The sequence below is a fragment of the Larus michahellis genome, unplaced genomic scaffold, assembly GCF_964199755.1.
Source record: "Larus michahellis unplaced genomic scaffold, bLarMic1.1 SCAFFOLD_453, whole genome shotgun sequence".
Classification (NCBI taxonomy): domain Eukaryota; kingdom Metazoa; phylum Chordata; class Aves; order Charadriiformes; family Laridae; genus Larus; species Larus michahellis.
Window position 1 is genome coordinate 22,281 of NW_027436060.1, and position 18,610 is coordinate 40,890.

The 18,610-nt window shown below is 66.3% G+C and overlaps 1 protein-coding gene across 1 annotated transcript in view; it reads right to left on the bottom strand.

Annotated features, from left to right (window-relative positions):
* NPHS1 (NPHS1 adhesion molecule, nephrin) overlaps positions 1-18,104 on the bottom strand; it is a gene marked incomplete at both ends in the record, with an annotated part of 40,304 nt that extends 22,200 nt beyond the window's left edge. Inside the window, 10 exons of the mRNA XM_074571556.1 lie at positions 848-1,005; positions 5,151-5,322; positions 7,928-8,049; positions 9,007-9,110; positions 9,923-10,004; positions 11,599-11,727; positions 12,579-12,773; positions 13,954-14,142; positions 14,284-14,317; positions 17,982-18,104. Of these exons, the coding sequence (XP_074427657.1) occupies positions 848-1,005; positions 5,151-5,322; positions 7,928-8,049; positions 9,007-9,110; positions 9,923-10,004; positions 11,599-11,727; positions 12,579-12,773; positions 13,954-14,142; positions 14,284-14,317; positions 17,982-18,104 (1,308 nt within the window). The remainder of the gene's footprint in view (positions 1-847; positions 1,006-5,150; positions 5,323-7,927; positions 8,050-9,006; positions 9,111-9,922; positions 10,005-11,598; positions 11,728-12,578; positions 12,774-13,953; positions 14,143-14,283; positions 14,318-17,981) is intronic.
* Between the last annotated feature and the right edge of the window lie 506 nt (positions 18,105-18,610).

Sequence of the window (18,610 nt, forward strand, 5' to 3'; positions counted from 1 at the left end):
AGAGACCCCCCCTCCATGGAACCCCGCCCCATGGAACCCCCCCACCCAAGCGACCCCCCCCCCATCGGACCCCCCCCTCCCCCAAGCCCCCTCACCCCCTCCCACCCAAGGGACCCCCCCCCCCCCATGACCCCCCTCCCCCAACCCCCCACCCCCCCCAACCCATGGAACCCCCCCACCCGAGAGACCCCCCCTCCATGGAACCCCCCCCCATGGAACCCCCCCACCCGAGAGACCCCCTCCCCCCCACGGCCCCCCCCTCCATGGAACCCCCCCTATGGAACCCCCCCCATGACCCCCCCCCACCCAAGGGACCCCCCCCTCCGTGGAACCCCCCCATGGAACGCCCCCCATGGAATCCCCCCCCCTCCAAGCGACCCCCCCCCCCCCCATCGGACCCCCCCCTCCCCCAAGCCCCCTCACCCCCCCCACCCAAGGGACCCCCCCCCTCCCCCAACTCCCCGCCCCCCACCCCCACGGGTGTCCCCCCCATGGAACCCCCCCCCACCCGAGAGACCCCCCCTCCATGGAACCCCCCCCATGGAACCCCCCCACCCGAGAGACCCCCCCCCTCCATGGAACCCCCCCTCCATGGAACCCCCCCGAGAGACCCCCCCCCTCCATGGACCCCCCCCCCATGGAACCCCCCCACCCGAGAGACCCCCCCCCTCCATGGAACCCCCCCCATGGAACCCCCCCACCCGAGAGACCCCCCCTCCATGGAACCCCCCCCATGGAACCCCCCCACCCAAGGGACCCCCCCCCTCCATGGAACCCCCCCCCATGGAATCCCCCCCCCCAAGCGACCCCCCCCCGACCCCCCCCCCCAAGCCCCCCCCCCGCGGACCTGGGCGCGGGCGGTGTCGGGCGCGCGCAGCTCCCTGCCCCCCAGCCACCAGCGCAGCCGCGCCGGGGGGTTGCTGGGGCCGCTGCTGCAGCTCAGCGACAACGAGGCGTTCTCGGGCACCGCCCCCGCGCCCGCGATCCGCACCTCGGCCGGGCCGTCTAGAGACCAGTGACACCAGTACGGACCAGTACGGACCAGTGACACCAGTACGGACCACTGACACCTCGGCCGGGCCGTCTAGAGACCAGTGACACCAGTACGGACCAGTACGGACCAGTGCGGACCAGTACGGACCAGTGACACCAGTACGGACCGGTACGGACCAGTGACACCTCGGCCGGGCCATCTAGAGACCAGTGACACCAGTACGGACCAGTACGGACCAGTGCGGACCAGTACGGACCAGTGACACCAGTACGGACCGGTACGGACCAGTGACACCTCGGCCGGGCCGTCTAGAGACCAGTGACACCAGTGACACCAGTGCGGACCAGTGACACCTCGGCCGGGCCGTCTAGAGACCAGTGACACCAGTATGGACCAGTACGGACCAGTGACACCTCGGCCGGGCCGTCTAGAGACCAGTGCGGACCAGTACGGACCGGTACGGACCGGTACGGACCGGTACGGACCAGTGCGGACCGGTACGGACCAGTGACACCAGTACGGACCAGTACGGACCAGTGCGGACCGGTACGGACCGGTACGGACCAGTGACACCGGTACGGACCAGTGACACCAGTACAGACCAGTGACACCTCGGCCGGGCCGTCTGCGGAGACCAGTGACACCAGTGACACCAGTACGGACCAGTACGGACCAGTGCGGACCAGTGACACCAGTGCGGACCAGTGCGGACCAGTGCGGACCAGTGACACCAGTACAGACCAGTGACACCAGTACGGACCAGTACAGACCAGTACGGACCAGTACGGACCAGTACGGACCAGTGACACCTCGGCCGGGCCGTCTGCGGAGACCAGTGACACCAGTACGGACCAGTGCAGACCAGTGACACCAGTACAGACCAGTGACACCGGTACGGACCAGTGCAGACCAGTGACACCAGTACGGACCAGTACGGACCAGTGACACCAGTGCAGACCAGTGACACCGGTACAGACCAGTACGGACCAGTACAGACCAGTGGCACCAGTACGGACCAGTGCAGACCAGTGGCACCAGTACGGACCAGTACGGACCAGTGACACCGGTACGGACCAGTGTGGACCAGTACAGACCAGTGACACCGGTACAGACCAGCACGGACCAGTGCGGACCAGTGCCACCAGTATGGACCAGTGCGGACCGGTACGGACCAGTGACACCTCGTCCGGGCCGTCTGCGGGAGACCAGTGGCACCAGTACGGACCAGTACGGACCAGTGACACCAGTACAGACCAGTACGGACCAGTGCAGACCAGTGCGGACCAGTGCCACCAGTACGGACCAGTACGGACCAGCACGGACCAGTACGGACCAGTGTGACCAGTACAGGCTCCCAGTACAACCCACAGCTCCCAGTATGAACCAGTGCAACCAGTATCAACCAGTGCAACCAGTACGGGCTCCCAGTATGGACCAGTGCGCCCAGTATGAACCAGTGCTCCCAGTACGGGCTCCCAGTATGAACCAGTGCTCCCAGTATGAACCAGTGCGCCCAGTATGGGCGCCCAGTATGAACCAGTGCTCCCAGTATGAACCAGTGCTCCCAGTACAGGCTCCCAGTATGAACCAGTGCTCCCAGTATGAACCAGTGCACCCAGTATAAACCAGTGCACCCAGTATGGCATCCCAGTATATCCCACAGCTCCCAGTACAGCTGGGGACCCCACTTTGGGCTTCCAGTGGCTCCCAGTACGCCCTTCACATCCCAGTACAGGCTCCCAGTATAAACCAGTACGGGCTCTCAGTACAATAAAACCCACAGCTCCCAGTACAGCTGGGCAATCCCAGTGCCTCCCAGTATGACTTTCACCTCCCAGTATGCCCTCCCAGTCCCTCCCAGTCCCTCCCAGTATAACTTTCACCTCCCAGTATGCCCTCCCAGTCCCTCCCAGTGCCTCCCAGTGCCTCCCAGTATAACTTTCACCTCCCAGTATGCCCTCCCAGTCTCTCCCAGTCCCTCCCAGTCCAACTTTCACCTCCCAGTATGCCCTCCCAGTGCCTCCCAGTATAACTTTCACCTCCCAGTATGCCCTCCCAGTCCCTCCCAGTATAACTTTCACCTCCCAGTATGCCCTCCCAGTCTCTCCCAGTCCCTCCCAGTATAACTTTCACCTTCCAGTATGCCCTCCCAGCCCCTCCCAGTGCCTCCCAGTCCCTCCCAGTCTAACTTTCACCTCCCAGTATGCCCTCCCAGTGCCTCCCAGCCCCTCCCAGTATAACTTTCACCTCCCTGTATGCCCTCCCAGTGCCTCCCAGTATAACTTTCACCTCCCAGTATGCCCTCCCAGTCTCTCCCAGTGCCTCCCAGTATAACTTTCACCTCCCAGTATGCCCTCCCAGTCCCTCCCAGTATAACTTTCACCTTCCAGTATGCCCTCCCAGCCCCTCCCAGTGCCTCCCAGTCCCTCCCAGTCTAACTTTCACCTCCCAGTATGCCCTCCCAGTGCCTCCCAGCCCCTCCCAGTATAACTTTCACCTCCCTGTATGCCCTCCCAGTGCCTCCCAGTATAACTTTCACCTCCCAGTATGCCCTCCCAGTCTCTCCCAGTGCCTCCCAGTATAACTTTCACCTCCCAGTATGCCCTCCCAGTGCCTCCTAGTCCCTCCCAGTATAACTTTCACCTCCCTGTATGCCCTCCCAGTCCCTCCCAGTATAACTTTCACCTCCCAGTATGCCCTCCCAGTCCCTCCCAGTCCCTCCCAGTCCAACTTTCACCTCCCAGTATGCCCTCCCAGTCCCTCCAGTATAACATTCACCTCCCAGTATGCCCTCCCAGTCTCTCCCAGCGCCTCCCAGTCCAACTTTCACCTCCCAGTATGCCCTCCCAGTCTCTCCCAGTCCCTTCCAGTCCAACTTTCACCTCCCAGTATGCCCTCCCAGTCCCTCCCAGTATAACATTCACCTCCCAGTATGCCCTCCCAGTCTCTCCCAGCGCCTCCCAGTCCAACTTTCACCTCCCAGTATGCCCTCCCAGTCTCTCCCAGTCCCTCCCAGTCCAACTTTCACCTCCCAGTATGCCCTCCCAGCCCCTCCCAGTGCCTCCCAGTATAACTTTCACCTCCCAGTATGCCCTCCCAGTGCCTCCCAGTATAACTTTCACCTCCCAGTGCCTCCCAGTATAACTTTCACCTCCCAGTATGCCCTCCCAGTGCCTCCCAGTATAACTTTCACCTCCCAGTATGCCCTCCCAGTCACTCCCAGTCCCTCCCAGTATAACTTTCACCTCCCAGTATGCCCTCCCAGTGCCTCCCAGTATAACTTTCACCTCCCAGTATGCCCTCCCAGTCTCTCCCCGTGCCTCCCAGTATAACTTTCACCTCCCAGTATGCCCTCCCAGCCCCTCCCAGTGCCTCCCAGTGCCTCCCAGTATAACATTCACCTCCCAGTATGCCCTCCCAGTCCCTCCCAGTGCCTCCCAGTATAACTTTCACCTCCCAGCACGCCCTCCCAGTCCCTTCCAGTCCCTCCCAGTCCCTCCCAGTATAACTTTCACCTCCCAGTATGCCCTCCCAGTCCCTCCCAGTGCCTCCCAGTATAACTTTCACCTCCCAGTATGCCCTCCCAGTCCCTCCCAGTATAACTTTCACCTCCCAGTATGCCCTCCCAGTGCCTCCCAGTATAACTTTCACCTCTCAGTGTGCCCTCCCAGTCCCTCCCAGTGCCTCCCAGTATAACTTTCACCTCCCAGTATGCCCTCCCAGTGCCTCCCAGTATAACTTTCACCTCCCAGTATGCCCTCCCAGTGCCTCCCAGTATAACTTTCACCTCCCAGTATGCCCTCCCAGTCCCTCCCAGTCCCTCACAGTCCAACTTTCACCTCCCAGTATGCCCTCCCAGTGCCTCCCAGTATAACTTTCACCTCCCAGTATGCCCTCCCAGTGCCTCCCAGTCCCTCCCAGTCCAACTTTCACCTCCCAGTATGCCCTCCCAGCCCCTCCCAGTGCCTCCCAGTATAACTTTCACCTCCCAGTATGCCCTCCCAGTGCCTCCCAGTATAACTTTCACCTCCCAGTATGCCCTCCCAGTCCCTCCCAGTATAACTTTCACCTCCCAGTATGCCCTCCCAGTGCCTCCCAGCCCCTCCCAGCCCCTCCCAGTCCCTCCCAGTGCCCCCAGTGCCCCCCCGCGGCTCACAGGTGACGCTGAGGGTGACGCTGGCGCTGGCCTCGCCGCGGGCGGGGGGGGGGTGCGTGCGGCACCGCAGGGTGGCCCCGTCGTCCCCGGGGGCCACCGTCAGCGTCACCCGGCTCCGGGACACCCCGGGGGGCCCCTCCCGCACCCAGGGCCCCCCCAGCGGCACCCCGTCCTGCGGGGGAGGGGGGCACCCAGCGCCACGTTGGCCCCCGCGTCCCGCCCAGTCCCTCCCAGTGCTCCCAGTGCCTCCCAGTGCCACATCCAGTGCTCCCAGTCCGTCCCAGTGCCTCCCAGTGCCACATCCCAGTGCTCCCAGTCCATCCCAGTCCCTCCCAGTGCCTCATCCCAGTGCTCCCAGTCCGTCCCAGTCCCTCCCAGTGCCTCCCAGTGCCACATCCCAGTGCTCCCAGTCCATCCCAGTGCTCCCAGTCCCTCCCAGTGCCACATCCCAGTGCTCCCAGTCCGTCCCAGTCCCTCCCAGTGCCACATCCCAGTGCTCCCAGTCCATCCCAGTGCTCCCAGTGCCTCCCAGTGCCACATCCCAGTGCTCCCAGTCCGTCCCAGTCCCTCCCAGTGCCACATCCCAGTGCTCCCAGTCCATCCCAGTGCTCCCAGTGCCACATCACAGCGCTCCCAGTCCATCCCAGTCCGTCCCAGTGCCTCCCAGCGCCACATCCCAGTCCATCCCAGTCCGTCCCATTCCGTCCCAGTCCGTCCCAGTGTGACATCCCAGTGCTCCCAGTCCCTCCCAGTGCCTCCCAGTGCCACATCCCAGTCCATCCCAGTCCATCCCAGTGCTTCCAGACCCTCCCAGTGCCACATCCCAGTGCCACATCCCAGTGCTCCCAGTTCCTCCCAGTGACACATCCCGGCATTCCCAGTCCATCCCAGTGCTCCCAGTGCTCCCAGTCCCTCCCAGTGCCACATTCCGGCACTCCCAGTCCATCCCAGTGCTCCCAGTGCCACATCCCAGTGCTCCCAGTCCATCCCAATGCCACATCCCAGTGCTCCCAGTCCATCCCAGTCCCTCCCAGTGCCACATCCCAGCGCTCCCAGTGCCTCCCAGTCCATCCCAGTGCTCCCAGAGCCTCCCAGCGCCACATCCCAGTGCTCCCAGTCCCTCCCAGTCCATCCCAGTGCTCCCAGTCCATCCCAGTGCCACATCCGAGTGCTCCCAGTCCATCCCAGTGCTCCCAGTGCCTCCCAGTGCCACATCCCGGCACTCCCAGTCCATCCCAGTGCCACATCCCGGCACTCCCAGTACATCCCAGTGCTCCCAGTTATTCCCAGTGCCCCCTCCAGTGCCCCCAGTGCTCCCAGTACCTTGTCCCAGTGCTCCCAGTGCCCCACCCCAGTGCTCCCAGTACTTTGTCCCAGTGCTCCCAGTGCCCCCCCAGTGCTCCCAGTACCTTGTCCCAGTGCCCCCAGTGCCCCCCCCAGTGCTCCCAGTACCTTGTCCCAGTGCTCCCAGTGCCCCCCCAGTGCCCCACCCCAGTGCTCCCAGTGCCCCCCCCCAGTACCTTGTCCCAGTGCTCCCAGTGCCCCCCCAGTGCCCCCCCCAGTGCTCCCAGTGCCCCCAGTACCTTGTCCCAGTGCTCCCAGTGCCCCCCCCACTGCTCCCAGTGCCCCCGGTACCTTGTCCCAGTACTCCCAGTGCCCCCCCCAGTGCTCCCAGTGCTCCCAATACCTTGTCCCAGTGCTCCCAGTGCCCCCCCCAGTGCCCCCAGTACCTTGTCCCAGTGCTCCCAGTGCCCCGCCCCAGTGCTCCCAGTGCTCCCAGTACCTTGTCCCAATACTCCCAGTGCCCCGCCCCAGTGCTCCCAGTGCCCCCCCCATGCTCCCAGTGCTCCCAGTACCTTGACCCAGTGCTCCCAGTGCCTCACCCCAGTGCCCCCCCCAGTGCTCCCAGTGCTCCCAGTACCTTGTCCCAGTGCTCCCAGTGCCCCCCCCAGTGCTCCCAGTACCTTGTCCCAGTGCTCCCAGTGCCCCCCCCAGTGCTCCCAGTGCCCCCCCATGCTCCCAGTGCTCCCAATTCCTTGTCCCAGTACTCCCAGTGCCCCCCCAGTGCCCCCAGTACCTTGTCCCAGTGCTCCCAGTGCCCCCCCAGTGCCCCACCCCAGTGCTCCCAGTGCCCCCCCCAGTGCTCCCAGTGCCCCCCCATGCTCCCAGTGCTCCCAATACCTTGTTCCAGTACTCCCAGTGCCCCCCCAGTGCCCCCAGTGCCCCACCCCAGTGCTCCCAGTGCACCCAGTACCTTGTCCCAGTGCTCCCAGGGCCCCCCCCAGTGCTCCCAGTGCCCCCAGTACCTTGTCCCAGTGCCCCCCCAGTGCTCCCAGTGCCCCCCTCAGTGCTCCCAGTGCTCCCAGTACCTTGTCCCAGTGCCCCCAGTGTCCCCCCCAGTGCTCCCAGTGCCCCCCCAGTGCTCCCAGTGCCCCCAGTACCTTGTCCCAGTGCTCCCAGTGCCCCCCCCAGTGCTCCCAGTGCCCCCCCCATGCTCCCAGTGCTCCCAGTACCTTGTCCCAATACTCCCAGTGCCCCCCCCAGTGCTCCCAGTGCCCCGCCCCAGTGCTCCCAGTGCCCCCAGTACCTTGACCCAGTGCTCCCAGTGCCTCACCCCAGTGCCCCCAGTACCTTGTCCCAGTGCTCCCAGTGCCCCCCCCAGTGCTCCCAGCGCTCCCAGTCCCTTGTCCCAGTGCTCCCAGTGCCCCCCCCAGTGCTCCCAGTGCCCCCGGTACCTTGTCCCAGTGCCCCCCCAGTGCTCCCAGTGCCCCCAGTACCTTGTCCCAGTGCAGACTGGGAGGGGGGTTGCCCCCCCGCACGAGGCAGACCAGTCGCAGGGTGTCCCCCGCCCGCACGTGGGGCGACTCCAGTCCCTCGATGGTGGGGGGGTCGGGGGGAACTGGGGGCACTGGTCAGACTGGGAGGCGCTGGGAGGGCCCAGCGCCTCCTTGTGGGGGGGGGGGGAGTGACTGGGAGGGACTGGGAGGGACTGGGAGGGCCTAAGGGGGCGCTGGGGGGGGGTACTGGGAGGGCTCAGAGCCTCCATGGGGGGGGAGTGGGAGGAGAGGGGAGGTACTGGGAGGCACTGGTCTATACTGGGAGGGCCCAGTGCCTCAGTGGGTGGGGACTGAGGGGTACTGGGGAGGTACTGGGAGGCACTGGAGGGGTTAAAGGGGGTACTGGGAGGCACTGGGAGGGTTAGGGAGGGGACTGGGAGGCACTGGTCTATACTGGGAGGACCCAGTGCCGCAGTGGGTGGGGACTGGGGGGTACTGGGGGGCACTGGGAGGCACTGGTCTATACTGGGAGGGCCCAGTGCCTCAGTGGGTGGGGACTGGGGGGTACTGGGAGGCACTGGGAGGCACTGGTCTGTACTGGGAGGCACTGGTCTATACTGGGAGGACCCAGTGCCGCAGTGGGTGGGGACTGAGGGGTACTGGGGAGGTACTGGGAGGCACTGGTCTCCACTGGGAGGGCCCAGTGCCTCAGTGGGTGGGGACTGAGGGGTACTGGGAGGCACTGGGGGGGTTACGGGGGCTACTGGGAGGCACTGGGAGGGTTAGGGAGGGTACTGGGGAGGTACTGGGAGGCACTGGTCTATACTGGGAGGACCCAGTGCCGCAGTGGGTGGGGACTGGGGGGTACTGGGAGGCACTGGGGGGGTTAGGGAGGGTACTGGGGAGGTACTGGGAGGCACTGGTCTATACTGGGAGGACCCAGTGCCGCAGTGGGTGGGGACTGGGGGTTACTGGGAGGCACTGGGAGGGTGAGGGGGGGTACTGGGAGAGCCCAGGGCCTCAGTGGGTGGGGACTGGGAGGTACTGGGGGTTACTGGTCTGTACTGGGAGGGACTCACAGAGGACGTCGAGGGTGAGACTGGCCTCGCTGGGGGCCGGCCCGGCCTCGTTAGCGGCCGAGCAAACGAGGCGCTGGCCGTGGGCGTGGCTCTGCGGGGTCAGGCTGGGGGCAGGGGGCGGGGTCAGCGGCCAGACTGGGCCAGACTGGGCCATACTGGGCCCTATTAGCCTATACTGGGCCAGACTGGCCCCTATTGGCCTATACTGGGCCATACTGGGCCATACTGGGCCCCATTGGCCTATACTGGGCCAGACTGGCCCCTATTGGCCTATACTGGGCCAGACTGGCCCCCATTGGCCTATACTGGGCCAGACTGGGCCAGACTGGGCCCTATTGGCCTATACTGGGCCAGACTGGACCAGACTGGGCCCCATTGGCCTATACTGGGCCAGACTGGGCCAGACTGGGCCCTATTGGCCTATACTGGGCCAGACTGGGCCATACTGGCCCCCATTGGCCTATACTGGGCCAGACTGGGCCCTATTGGCCCCCATTGGCCTATACTGGGCCAGACTGGGCCCTATTTGCCCCCATTGGCCTATACTGGGCCATAGTGGTCCAGACTGGGCCCTATTGGCCTATACTGGGCCAGACTGGGCCATAGTGGCCCCTATTGGCCTATACTGGACCAGACTGGGCCATAGTGGCCCCTATTGGCCTATACTGGACCAGACTGGGCCCTATTGGCCTATACTGGGCCATACTGGTCCAGACTGCCCCCTATTATCCTATACTTGTCCAGACTGGGCCAGCCTGGGCCATATTGGTCCAGCCTGGCCCCCATTGGCCTATACTGGGCCAGACTGGTCCTCAGTGGCATATACTGGGCTATACTGGTCCAGACTGGCCCCTATTGGCCTATACTGGGCCAGACTGGGCCATAGTGGTCCGTACTGGTCCGTACTGGTGCTCACCGGGCGGTGGCCTCGCTGGAGCTGAGTTTGGGGTGGGAGCCCTCGAAGACGCGGGTGGAGACGTCGGGCAGCGGCTCCCCCCCTGCGGCCCCAAAATCGCCCAAATTCGCCCCAAAATTCAGCCCCCAAATCGCCCCCAAATCGCCCCCCAAAAACAGACCCCCCCGAATTGCCCCAAATCGCCCCAAATCAGCCAAAATCCCCCCCGAAAAAATCAGCCCCAAAACAACCCCCCAAAAGCTCCCAAATCGCCCCAAATCACCCCCAAATCCAGCCCCCAAATCGGCCAAAATCACCCCAAAATTCAGCCCCAAAATCAGCCAAAATCAACCACAAAAAACCAGACCCCAAATCGCCCCAAATCAGCCCCAAAATCGCCCCCAAATCAGCCCAAAAATCAGCCCCCAAATCAGCCAAATTCAGCCCCAAAATTCAGCCCCCAAATCGCCCCAAATTCGCCCCAAAATCACCTCAAAATTCAGCCCCAAAATCAGCCAAAATCAACCCCAAAAAACATACCCAAAACTGCCCCAATTCAACCCCCAAATCAGCCCCCAAATCAGCCAAAATCACCCCAAAATTCAACCCGAAAATCAGCCAAAATCACCCCAAAAATCAGCCAAAAAAATCAGCCAAATTCACCCCAAAATTCAGCCCCAAAATCGCCCCAAATTCGCCCCAAAATTCAACCCCAAAATCAGCCAAAATCAACCCCAAAAAACAGACCCAAAATTGCCCCAAATCAGCCCCAAAATCAGCCAAAATCACCCCAAAATTCAACCCCCAAATCAGCCAAAATCAACCACAAAAAAACAGACCCCAAATCGCCCCAAATCAGCCCCAAAATCGTCCCCAAATCACCCCAAAAATCAGACCCCAAATCAGCCCCCAAATCGCCCCAAATTCGCCCCAAAATTCAACCCCAAAATCAGCCAAAATCAACCACAAAAATCAGCCCCAATATTGCACCAAATCAACCCAAAAATCAGCCCCCAAATCAACCAAAATTCAGCCCCAAAACCAGCCAAATTCACCCAAAATTCAGCCCCAAAATCAGCCAAAATCAACCCCAAAAAACATACCCCAAACTGCCCCAATTCAACCCCAAAATCAGCCAAAATCACCCCAAAATCAGCCAAAAAAATCAGCCAAATTCACCCCAAAATTCAGCCCCAAAATCACCTCAAAATTCAGCCCCAAAATCAGCCAAAATCAACCCCAAAAAACAGACGCAAAATTGCCCCAAATCAGCCCCCAAATCAGCCAAAATCACCCCAAAATTCAACCCCCAAATCAGTCAAATTGACCCCAAAATTCAACCCCAAAATCGACCCCAAAAACCAGCCCCAAAATCGCCCAAATCAGCCCCAAAACCCAGCCCCAAAATCAGCCAAAATCACCCCCAAAACCAGCCCCAAAACCACCCCAAAAACCAACCCCAAAATTCAGCCCCAAAATCAGCCAAAATTGCCCCAAAAACCAGCCCCCAAATTGCCCCAAATCAACCCCCAAATCAGCCCCAAAATCAGCCAAAATCACCCCAAAACCCAGCCCCCAAAATCGTCCCAAATCACCCCAAAATTGCCCCAAATCGGCCCCCGAAACCGCCCCCCAAATCCCCCCAAACCCCCCCAAAATGCCCCAAACTCCCCCCCCCCCCCCGCCCCGGTTCTGACCCAGAGTGAGGCTGAGGCGCGCGGGGGGGCGCGCGTCGGGGGCGTGGCAGCGCACGTGCACCTCGGCCCCGCCCACCCACGGCAGCTCCGCCCCCGGGGGCAGCTCCAGGGTGGGGGCACCCGGCGGCACTGGGAGCGGGGGGGGGGGGGGGGGGAACCAGTATAAACCAGTTAGGATGGGGGGGGCAGCCCGGTAAGGCAGACAGCGCCCCCCAGTGCCCCCCAGTGACCCCCAGTGCCCTCCCAGTGACCCCAGTGCCCCCCCAGTAACCCCTAGTAACCCCCAGTGCCCCCCCAGTGCCCCCCCAGTGCCCTCCCAGTAACCCCCGGTGCCCTCCCAGTGCCCCCCAGTAACCCCCAGTGCCCTCCCAGTGCCCTCCCAGTAATTCCCAGTGCCCTCCCAGTGACCTCCCAGTGACCTCCCAGTGACCCCCAGTGCCCTCCCAGTGACCCCCAGTGTCCCCCAGTGTCCCCCCAGTGTCCCCCCAGTAACCCCAGTGACCTCCCAGTAACCCCCTGTGCCCCCCATTGCCCCCCAGTAACCCCCAGTGCCCTCCCAGTAACCACCAGTAACCCCCAGTGCCCTCCCAGTGCCCCCCGTGACCTCCCAGTGCCCCCCAGTACCTCCCAGTGCCCCCCAGTGACCTCCCAGTGACCCCCAGTAGCACCCCAGTGACCCCCCAGTAACCCCCAGTAACCCCCAGCGCCCCCCAGTGCCCTCCCAGTAACCCCCAGTGCCCTCCCAGTAACCCCAGTGACCTCCCAGTAACCCCCAGTGCCCTCCCAGTGCCCCCCCACCTCCTCCCCGTCCCTCCCAGTCCCTCCCAGTGCCCCCCCAGTGCCCTCTCACCTTTACCCAGTCCCTCCCAGTACCCTCCCAGCCCCTCCCAGTGCCCTCCCCGTCCCTCCCCATGCCCCCCAATACCCTCCCACCTCCTCCCAGTCCCTCCCAGTGCCTCCCAGTGCCCCCCAGTGCTCACCCAGCACGGTGAGCTGGGCGGGGCGGGAGGCGCGGGGCCGGGTGCCGTTCCCCTCCCCCACCTGGCACTGGAAAACGTCGTCGTCCTCCAGCGTCACCCCCTGGATGCGCAGGTGGTGCTGCCCTGGGGGGGGGGGAGGGGGGACACGCCCCTTCAAGCCCCGCCCCCTCAAGCCCCGCCCCCTCAAGCCCATCCCTTTAAGCCCACTCCCCTTAAGCCCCGCCCCCTCAAGCCTCACCCCCTTTAAGCCCCGCCCCCTTCACGGCGGCCCTTTAAACCCACTCCCCTTAAGCCCCGCCCCCTCCAAGCCCCGCCCCCTCCAAGCCCCGCCCCTTCACGCCCGTCCCTTTAAACCCACTCCCCTTAAGCCCCGCCCCCTCAAGCCCCGCCCCCTTTAAGCCCCGCCCCCTCCAAGCCCCGCCCCCTCCAAGCCCATCCCTTTAACCCCACTCCCCTTAAGCCCCGCCCCTTCGAGCCCCACCCCCCTTTAAGCCCCGCCCCCTCCAAGCCCCTTCCCTTTAACCCCACTCCCCTTAAGCCCCGCCCCTTCGAGCCCCACCCCCCTTTAAGCCCCGCCCTCTTTCAGCCCTGTCCCTGAAAGCCCCGCCCCCTTAGACCACACCCCTTTAAAAGCCCCGCCCCTGCAAACCACGCCCCTCAACCCCCAGTGCCCTCCCAGTCACCCCCAGCCCCTCCCAGTGCCCTCCCAGTAACCCCCAGTGCCCTCCCAGTAACCCCCAGTGCCCTCCCAGTAAACCACAGTGCCCTCCCAGTCCCTCCCAGTAAACCCCAGCCCCTCCCAGTGCCCTCCCAGTAACTCCCAGTGCCCCCCCAGTGCCCTCCCCGTCACCCCCAGCCCCTCCCAGTGCCCCCCAGTCGCTTCCCAGTAACCTCCCAGTCCACCCAGTAACCCCCAGCCCCACCCCCCTCCCTCCCAGTCCCTCCCCGTCCCCTCCCAGTAACCCCCAGTGCCCTCCCAGTAACCCCCAGTAACCTCCAGTGCCCTCCCAGTAACCCCCAGTGCCCTCCCAGTCACCCCCAGCCCCTCCCAGTGCCCCCCAGTCGTCTCCCAGTAACCTCCCAGTCCACCCAGTAACCCCCAGCCCCACCCCCCTCCCTCCCAGTCCCTCCCCGTCCCCTCCCAGTAACCCCAGTAACCCCCAGTGCCCTCCCAGTGCCCTCCCAGTCACCCCCAGCCCCTCCCAGTGCCCTCCCAGTAACCCCCAGTAACCCCCAGTGCCCTCCCAGTAACCCCCAGTGCCCTCCCAATAACCTCCCAGTGCCCCCTGGCGCCCCCACCCCCTGCAAGCCCCGCCCCCTTTAAGCTCCGCCCCCTTCGAGGCCCCGCCCCCCCTCCCCTTTAGGCCCCGCCCACCTTTGCGAGGGTCTCCAGCCAATCGGTAGCGGGGGTGGGCGGGGCCGGGCGGGGCCCCCAGCAGGAGCCCCCCCCGCGCCCACTGCACGGCCCCGCCCCCCCGCACGGCGCAGCGCAGCTCCGCCCCCTCCCCCAGCACCGCGCTCCCATTGGCCGGCTCCTCCAGGAAGGGCGGGCTGGCCACGCCCACTGCCGCGGGGAGGGGAAAGAGAGCCGTCAATTCCCCCCACCCCCCTTCCCTTCCGCGATCATGTGACCCACGCCACTCCCCCCCCCCGCCCCCTCCACGTGACCCCTGGTGACCCCCCCCCCCCCCACGTGACCTCTCACCTGTGACCCCGCCCAGCAGCAGCGCCAGCAGCACCTACCCCGGGGGGGGGGAGGGGGCAAAGGTCAGAGGTCGTGACCCCCGACACCCCCCCCCCCCCCCCCCCCAGCCTCCATGTACCCCCCCGCCCCCCGGCGCCCCAAAACTGCCCCCCCCCCGGCCCCTAGTTACCCCCCAGCAGCCCCCAAACTGCCCCCAGACCCCCCCGAGTGCCCCCCCAGGGCCTCCATCTGCCCCCCCCAGCCCCTCTTTACCCCCCGGGATCCCCCCAACTGCCCCCCCCAGCCCCTATTTACCCCCCGATGACCCCCCCGAACTGCCCCAGACCCCCCCAAGTGCCCCCCCAGGGTCTCTATCTGCCCCCCCAGCCCCTCTTTGCCCCACAAGTGCCCCCCCAAACTGCCCCAAAACCCCCGCAAGTGCCCCCCCAGGGCCTCCATCTGCCCCCCCAGCCCCCCAAACTGCCCCCCCAGCCCCTATTTACCCCCTGATGACCCCCCCAAACTGCCCAAAAACGCCCCCAAGTGCCCCCCCAGGGCCTCCACCTGCCCCCCCAGCCCTTACTTACCCCCGATGACCCCCCCAAACTGCCCCTAGACCCCCCCATCTGCCTCCCCAGCCCCTATTTACCCCCCAGGATCCCCCCCAACTGCCCCCCCAGCCCCTCTTTGCCCCACAAGTGCCCCCTAAACTGCCCCTAGACCCCCCCAAGTGCCCCCCCAGGGCCTCCATCTGCCCCCCCAGCCCCCCAAACTGCCCCCCCAGCCCCTATTTACCCCCCAGGAGCCCCCAAACTGCCCCCAGACCCCCCCAAACTGCCTCAGCCCCCCCCACAAATGCCCCCCAGGGCCTCCATCTGCCCCCCCCAGCCCCTATTTACCCCCTGATGACCCCCCCAAACTGCCCCAGACCCCCCCAAGTGCCCCCCCAGGGCCTCCATCTGCCCCCCCAGCCCCTCTTTGCCCCACAAGTGCCCCCCCAAACTGCCCCAAAACCCCCCCAAGTGCCCCCCCAGGGCCTCCATCTGCCCCCCCAGTCCCTATTTGCTCCCTGATGACCCCCCCGAACTGCCCCAGACCCCCCCAAGTGCCCCCCCAGGGCCTCCATCTGCCCCCCCAGTCCCTATTTGCCCCCTGATGACCCCCCCGAACTGCCCCAGACCCCCCCAAGTGCCCCCCCAGGGCCTCCATCTGCCCCCCCAGCCCCTATTTACCCCCCAATGACCCCCCCAAACTGCCCCAAAACCCCCCTAACTGCCCCCCCAGTGTCTCCATCTGGCCCCCCCCCCCCGCCCCAGCCCCTTTTTGCCCCCCCCCCGGGCTCCCCCCTCCCCAACTCACACTGCCCCGACCCCCCGCCATGGGGAGAGCCAGCGACCGAATGGGGAGGGCCGGGCCGCCTGGGTCCCTTTTTTTTGGGGGGGGGGGGGGGGAAGGGTGGAGCCAGGGTTCCCCCCCCCTCAACATACCCCTCCCCCCCCCCCCCCCCCCCCGGCCATCTGGGTCCCTCGGGGGAGGTTCCTGCTCCCCCCCCCCCCCCCCGTTACGGTTGGGCTGACAGGGGAATTTGGGGAATGCGGGGGGGGGGGGAGGGGTTGGTGACAAGGGACAGCTGGTGGCACCCGGGGGGGGGCAGCCAGGAGGCTGGGGGGGGGGGGGGGGGGAGGAGGGAACCAAAAGCCCCCCCCAGAGGACCCAGGTGCCCGAAGGACCCCCCAAGCACCCCCCTATGGCCCCCTGGGGACCCCCCCAAACACCCTGTAGCCCCCCCCCAGGGGACCCAGGTGTCAAGGGACACCCCAACACCCCCATGTCCCCCCCCCTCAGGGGACCCAGGCGTCTGTGGGAGCCCCAAACACCCCCCAATGGCCCCATGGGGACCCCCCCAACAGCTTCTAACCCCCCCCCAGGGGACCCAGGCGTCCAGGGACCCCCAAACCCCCCCCAATGGCCCCATGGGGACCCCCCCAACACCCTCTAGCCCCCCCCCAGGGGACCCAGGTGCCCGGGAGACCCCCCAACACCCTCTAATCCCCCCCCGCAGGGGACCCAGGTGTCAAGGGACCCCCAAACACCCCCGTATGGCCCCATGGGGACCCCCCCCAACAGCCTCTAACCCCCCCCCAGGGGGTCCAGGAATCCAGAGACCCCCAACACCCCCATGTCCCCCCCCCTCAGGGGACCCAGGTGTCTGGGGGACCCCCCAAGCACCCCCCTACAGGCCCAAGGGGACCCCCCCAAACACCCTGTAGCCCCCCCCCAGGGGACCCAGGTGTCAAGGGACCCCACAACACCCCCATGTCCCCCCCTCCTCAGGGGACCCAGGTGTCCAGGGACCCCCAAACACCCCCCAATGGCCCCATGGGGACCCCCCCAACAGCCTCTAACCCCCCCCCCCAGGGGACCCAGGTGCCCGGGAGACCCCCAAATCCCCCCCCCCAGGGGACCCAGGTGCCCGGGAGACGCCTCAACACCCTCTAACCCCCCCCCAGGGGACCCAGGTGTCAAGGGACCCCCAAACACCCCCATGTCCCCCCCCCTCAGGAGACCCAGGCACCCGGGAGACCCCCCAACAGCCTCTAAACCCCCCCCCAGGGGACCCGGGCGCCCGGGGGACCCGCAAACACCCCCCAATGGCCCCCTGGGGACCCCCCCAACACCCTGTGGCCCCCCCCCACGGTACCCAGGCGTCCAGGGACCCCCAAACCCCCCCCAATGGCCCCATGGAGACCCCCCCAAACACCCTCTAACCCCCCCAGGGGACCCAGGCATCCAGGGACCCCCAAACACTCCCCAATGGCCCCCTGGGGACCCCCCCAACACCCTCTAACCCCCCCCCAGGGGACCCAGGTGCCCGGGAGACCCCCAAACACCCCCATATCCCCCCCCCCAGGGGACCCAGGCGTCCAGGGACCCCCCCAACACGCCTGGGTCCCTCCTTGGGGTCCCCCCAGGCCCCCAACCCCCCCTCCCCGCCTTGGGGGGGGGGGGTTGGTGATGGGAGGGCTAGAACTACAACTCCCATGATGCCTAGCGCCCTTCGCCCCGCCCCTTTCACTTCCTCCCATGACTCTCTGCGGCCGCAAGGCACTGTGGGACACGCAGTCCCCCACCAGCCCCCCCCCCATATCCCATCATGCCCCGCGGCGAGGCCTCATTCCCCTCCCCCCCACCGGACTCCATTTCCCATCACCCCCCGCGGCCCCGCCTCGATCCCATCACCCCCCCCGCGGCTCCGCCCCGCCCCTTCCCTCCGGCTCCGCCCACGAGCGGCGCCCCCCCAGGCCCCGCCCACCGCGTTCACCACGCCCCCCCCTCCCGCCGAACCCCGCCCCCTCCCCTCCAACCCCGCCCCCTCAGACCCCGCCCCCTCCCTCTCTAACCACGCCCCCACAGCGCTCCCCGTACACCCATAGGCCACGCCCCTCGCCGACCACCCCCTAAAGCTCCGCCCACCCCTTAAACCACGCCCCCAGCGCGCCAGACCCCCGGAGACCACGCCCCCCACGCAGGCCACGCCCCTCACGCAAAAAAGCCACGCCCCCCGACGCTGACCACCCCCCCGCCCCCGCCCCGCAGCGCTCCAAGATGGCGGCGGGCGGCGGCGGCTCCGCCGGTCCCGGGGCTCCCCCCGCCCGCGGCCGCTTCCCCGCACGCCCCCCCCGGGGCCCGGCCCGCCTGCCCCCCGCCGCCCCCCGTACCCGGACCCCGCTGCGGGGACCCCCGGACTCCGCCGCCGCCGGAGCCTCCGCCGACCCCGCGCTCCGCGCCCTCCTGGGCCTGGCCGGCGGCCTGCGGCGGCTGCGGGCCTTGCTCGGCGCCTCCTGCGGACGGCGACGGACGGTGAGGGGAGAGAGGGGGAATGGGGGCGGGCGGGGGGGTGGGGGGGTCTGAGGGATCTGGGGGGGGACATTTTGGGGGCAGCGAGGGGCCTTGGGGGGTTGGGGGGGGGGGAACCGGGGGGTCCTGAGGGGCTGGGGGTGGGGGGGGGCGGGCAGTGAGGGGCCTTGAGGGCCTGTGAGGGGCGGGGGGGGGGTCGTTGTGGGGCAGTGAGTGTTTCTGAGGGGGGTATAGGGGGGCTGGGGGGGCTTTTGGGGGGGCCTGTGAGGGGCGGGGGGGCAGTTGTGGGGCACTAAGTGTCTCTGAGGGGGCTATAGGGGGGCTGGGGGCTTTTGGGAGGGCCTGTGAGAGCCTGGGGGGGGCAGTTGTGGGTCAGTGAGTGTCTCTGAGGGGGTTATGGGGGGGCTGGGGGGCCCTGAGGGGCCGTGGGGGGGCAGTTGTGGGTCAGTGAGTGTCTCTGAGGGGGGTATGGGGGGGCTGGGGGGCCTGT